Here is a 5,131-nt window from a genome sequence, read left to right as displayed (position 1 = left end):
GGGGGTGATGGGGGAGGGGGAGGAAGACAGAGGCATGGGAGGGGGTGATGGAGGAGGGGAAGGCCAAGGCATGGGAGGGCGGTGACGGGGTGAGGGGGAGGCAGGCCGAGGCTGGGGGGGCAGGGAGTGCTGTCTGCTTCCTGTGCTCGGCGCTGGCCCTTGCACACGGGCTGGCCTTGGAAGGCCTCACTGACACCACCCTGGACCAGCGTCAGCCCACGATCACATCCCACACAGACCCCGCGCCAGGCGTGACGTCAGTGTGCCGTGCCTCACTTGCTGCTTGGGAGACAGGACCTGGTCCCACAGGGAAAGACCCTGGCCTGCTGTCAGCCACGCAGAGGGCCCGGCCCGGCATCCCCCCGCTTGAAGGTCTTGGTGAGGAGGCCAGTGTGCCCGACGCCACGGCCACGCCCAGCCGGGAGCAGGCCCGGCCTCTGGGACGTAGCGCCCCACCTCAGCGCCCGCTCACCTGCGGGCTGGACGTGCCCGACCTGGGCTCGATGGCCAGCCCCAGGGTGACGCCGCCGGCCAGGGCCTTCTTGAGGCTCTCCTTGACGGCGGTCAGCTCCAGCTCCAGGCTGACCCGCTCGGCCTCCCGCTGCTTACACTCCTCCTCCAGCCTCCGCAGCTTGTCTTCCAGTGCTGCCTGGGTCTTCCTGCCTGGGAGACGGGACACGCGGTGTGTGAGGCCCCACGGCACGCTGCGGGGGCCCCAGCGCAACGGCTTGCACGAGGTGCATCTGAGGGTGCTGCTGACCGACAGGTCCCGAGGAGGCACGTGCGTGCTTCCCATCCACTCACCTGCCACGGGGGCCAGGCCACGCGCTGCCCCCCAAGGGCGGCAGACACACACAGGGCCCGCCAGTGCCACCCACACCTGCGCACTCTGTCCACACCCAACATCCGGGAGCTCTTCTGCAAAGCGCTGCCCTGCAGACTAGAGACCAGGCTGGGAAAGGCGGCTCCCATCCCGACTCCACACTGCTTCCAGACCTGTGCCCCGCACTTCCCGCCAGCTCACCCTGCCCTGCACCGCCCCTCCTGTTCTCCACCCCAGTTACCACCCAGTGAGCAGTCGGGACAGGTCTGCACACTGGTCCGAGTGGTGTGAGGGCCTCAGCCTGGATGGGGGTGGGGAGTACTAAGCTAACCAGAAGCTTTGGCCTCATATCCTCGGCTGGAAGAACCCAGACTGGACCAGGTCTCATCTAGAACCAGACCAAGTTTCTCCTAGATCTAGACTAGGTCTCCCCTAGATTTAGACTGGGTCTTGACTAATCTGGATTGGGTCTTGTCTAGAATTGGACCCGGTCTCACCTAGATCTGGATCAGGTCTCATCTAGGTCTGGACTGGGTCTGGTCTACAATTGGACCAGGTCTTACCTAGGTCTGGACTGGGCCTCACTCACCTAGCTCTGGACTGGCTCTTGTCTAGCCCTGGACCAGGTACCATTTACAACTGGATTTGGTCTGGTCTAGCATTAGACCAGGTCTCTCTTAGGTCTTGACTGGATCTTGTCTAGATCTGGACTGGATTTCACCTAGATCTAGACAGGGTCTCGCCTAGATCTGGACCGGGTTTCACCTAGACCTGAACCAGGTCTAGTATAGATCTGGACCAGGGCTCACCTAGAACTGGACAGGCCTGGTCTAAGTCTGGAGCGGGGCTCACCCCAGGGGAGATACATCTAGAAACTGAGGCCAGGCTGTGAGAAACCCCTGCAGAGCAGGAATGCATGGCCTGGGACCCCTTCCCCATAGCTGGGCCTTACTAGCTGACCTTCTCAGCCGGCCCGCTGGCCACCCTCTTCCCCGATCCCTTTTAGGATTCAGCCGTGGCCAGACCCTTCGTGGAGTGGAAAGCAGGTCTGCGCTGTGGGGACCTGAGGGAGGTGCGTGTCCGCAGAGACCACCCCTCCTGCAGACACGGGCTGCTCCGCCCACACGGGGGCAGCGCCTGCCGAGATGGTGGGCAGAGGTCTTCCCTGTGGCTGGGACCTGGGGCTCGAGCTGACAGCTTGGGGTTGGGCCTGGGCTGCAACAGGGCCGTCCATCACACGGGTGCCTGCTGTGGGCTGCCCAGCAGGGCCCAGCCCCAGGAGACAGACGGATGACACCCATCCCCACCGCGGGGGGCGGGGGAGTGCCCTACCGGCGTTCACTTCGATGGCAGCCCTCAGGTCCTTCCGCTCCTTGCGGAGCTGTGCCAGCCTGTTCCGCAGCGCCTCCTTCCTCTTCAGCAGCTCCTCCTCTTTGGTCTGTAGCCGCTTGGCATCGGCCTCCACCCGGTTCTTGCCGTATTTGTACTGGTCTGCATCTGAACGGACAGTGCGGGGGATTAGCTGGCTCTGCAGAGGCCGTGCGGGGTGCCTGGCCCTCAGGTCAGAGGGGACCACAGAGCGGGGAGCTGTGTGGGCTCAGCCAGAGGAAGCCCGCAGCTGGTCGGGAGCAGGAGACGCGCTGGCCACGTTCTCTAAGACGAGCCACCACTCAATACACGAGCATGGAATGCTCTCAGAGAAGACCACTGCTTCTCCCCCCCATGAGTTCCTCTCTAACAAGGCTGGAATCCGGAGCCTGTTACCCAAAGTTTGCCAGCCCCCGTCCCTCAGTGCCACAGCTGTTCCTGACCAGGACAGCCACCTCCCGACCTGAGCTCCGTCCCTGGCCTGAGTGTCCTCGCTTCTCCGCGAGGGTTCCTGGGATTGCTGCCTGGAAAAGGAGACCCTCCCCTTCCCCCCCCCACCCAAACGTGCTGGTCAGGGGGGCTGGCACAGCACGGGGAACTAGGAGGCTCTGCAAGGTCCCAGGGACCTCCGCTATGTCCCCAACACATTGTCCACACAGGAAAACTGCCAAGTCAGGCAGACTGTACTGTAACCGCGCCTGTCCCCTGCCAGATGGAAGGCAGCGGCTGCTGCAGCCACCGTGCTGGAGGCTCGGCTGGGGAGAAGGGTATTCTCGGTATTCCATGCCGCCAGGAGCGTGGCACGGCACATGCGCACTGACCGACTCTGCTGGCGGGCAGCTCGGACAGCACTGCCTGAGCCATGCCGGATGGGCAGGGGGGGACCCGGGGAAGAGCAGACCCAGAACTCACTGGAGGCCGTCCGCTTCACGCCTGCTGCGGACTCTGCCTTTTTCTGCTGACTGCTGGGGGGCTTCCCTTTCCCGGGAACCCCGTTGGATGCCACGGGAGGCTTTTTGCCCTTGAGCTGTGGAAACAGACACAACATTAAGACACAAGAACCTAACTTTTTTTTTCCCTCAGTGGTTTCCTTCAGCCTCTGACTCTTTATCTAGAACCCAGCTCGGGCTACAGGCAGACAGAGCGGGGCCGCGCTCAGCCCACAGGTGCTGGACCCTGGGAGGCTGGGAAGGGCCCAGCCCAGGCGCCCCAGGACCCCAGGAAGCCTGCGGCACGGCTCCTGAGGGGCGCGGGGATGGGGGAGCATGCGTGTACCTGCGTGTGCAGCCCGACAGTCACCCTCCCCACGGAAGAGGTGTTAGTGACAGAGGGGGAGCGGGGCAGGCCGCCAGCCGGGGCCTTGCAGTGGTTAGAGCACAGCCGAGAAGCCTTCCTGTCAGCAGGGGAGGAGCGAGCAAAGATTCTCGGAGACGGCAAGTTATCGTAGAGGCCCGCGTTGTCGTACAACGCCTCTTCTCCCAGGCCTCGGCTGCCGCAGCCAGGAAGGCCATCCTCCGGGTCCCACTGCAACACACACAGCTGTCGTTAGTGACCCGGCCCAGCCAGGCCGGCGCCAACCAGAAATGAGAGCAGCACCTGAACACGCCACCTGCAGGGACCCCATGCACATGCACACACGCACGCATGTGCATGTACACACACACACACACACAGAGACTGGTCCAGAACCCTTTCCTAGGTCACTGGATAAGAACGTGTTTTGTTTTGCTGATTCTTCAAAGCAGAAAGGAGATGTTGATCTGAGCCTTGAGATTGGAGAGTGTGACAGAAAATAAGGAGAGGTGGTGATGGTGCATGTGGGGATGGCCCCACCCACGCCTCTACACCCATGCTCTGCTCACGCTGTTCTCTTAGCTCCAGCCTGCCTTGGAGGGGAGGAAGCTGAGGCTGAGGTCAGCCACACAGTGAGCGAGGGGGCGCGCCGGGCAGAGCCCCCAACGGCCGGAGGCCAGGCTGCCGCTGAGCCTCTGACAGTTCTGGGGGGCCAGGCTCAGAGCCCACCGAGGCTCCCCACAGCCCGCTCAAGCGTGGAGAGCCAGGTCACACCCTCAGGCATTTGAAGCCCCATGGGAAAGGCGGGTGGAGGGCAGCAGCACCGGCAGGGCAGGGTCCCAACAGAGGACTAAAGCAGAGGCGAGCCACGGCAGACAAAGGCACTCAGGGGCAGACACTGGTACAAAGCAAGCCGCCACTCCACCAACCACCCCCAAGGTATTTTAGGCTTTAAATTGCCAAGCACTTAAAAAAGGAAATATTAATTCATGTGTTCTGCTCATTTCCCTATTTTTATATCTCGCAGCAGTCCTTTCTCCAGACTGTAATTACAGCCTTTTATGGCAAAAATAGGAAAGGTTTTTATGGCTTTGTGATCACTTCAGCGTGTCTGTTTTGGGCACGTTGGGGACTCTGCAACCTAAAAGCAGCGCGGATAAACAGGTGCCAGCGCTCCGTGAGGACCTCGGGTGTATTCATCCAGCGCTAGTAACAGTCTAGACCAGACTACTGCTCTCCTCAGACACCGAGGGTGAAGTCACACAGACAACTCAGGACACAGTGGCCCAAGTTTCTAGATTAGAAGTGCATGTGTGCACTCTGACTCCATCCCGGTGAGCAATGGGAAGCACGTTAAATACCAGGTCTGGGTCTGAAAGTGCAAAGGAAGCCCACCAAGGAGTTCACCTGCTGACACAGGCCGGCGCGGAGGGCAGGCGGACACAGGGAGCAGGCAGGGCTGGGGTGGGGTGGTGGGGGCAGGCAGGGCTGGGGTGGTGGGAGCAGGCAGGGCTGGGGTGGTGGGAGCAGGCAGGGTTGGGGTGGTGGGAGCAGGCAGGGCTGGGGTGGTGGGAGCAGGCAGGGCTGGGGTGGCGACACAGGGAGCAGGCAGGGCTGGGGTGGTGGGAGCAGGCAGGGCTGGGGTGG

The 5,131-nt window shown here is 62.3% G+C and overlaps 1 protein-coding gene across 1 annotated transcript in view; it reads right to left on the bottom strand.

Annotated features, from left to right (window-relative positions):
- Positions 1–5,131, bottom strand: part of Afap1 (actin filament associated protein 1) — a 50,391-nt gene that overhangs the window by 16,413 nt on the left and 28,847 nt on the right. The window contains exons 12-14 of the mRNA XM_013023915.1: positions 3,104–3,218; positions 2,156–2,320; positions 473–663 (exon numbers count right to left, since the gene is read on the bottom strand). Coding sequence (XP_012879369.1) covers positions 473–663; positions 2,156–2,320; positions 3,104–3,218 — 471 coding nt within the window. The remainder of the gene's footprint in view (positions 1–472; positions 664–2,155; positions 2,321–3,103; positions 3,219–5,131) is intronic.

This window comes from Dipodomys ordii, unplaced genomic scaffold (assembly GCF_000151885.1).
Source record: "Dipodomys ordii isolate 6190 unplaced genomic scaffold, Dord_2.0 Scaffold71, whole genome shotgun sequence".
Lineage (NCBI taxonomy): Eukaryota > Metazoa > Chordata > Mammalia > Rodentia > Heteromyidae > Dipodomys > Dipodomys ordii.
This window is presented reverse-complemented; position numbering and strand designations above follow the sequence as displayed.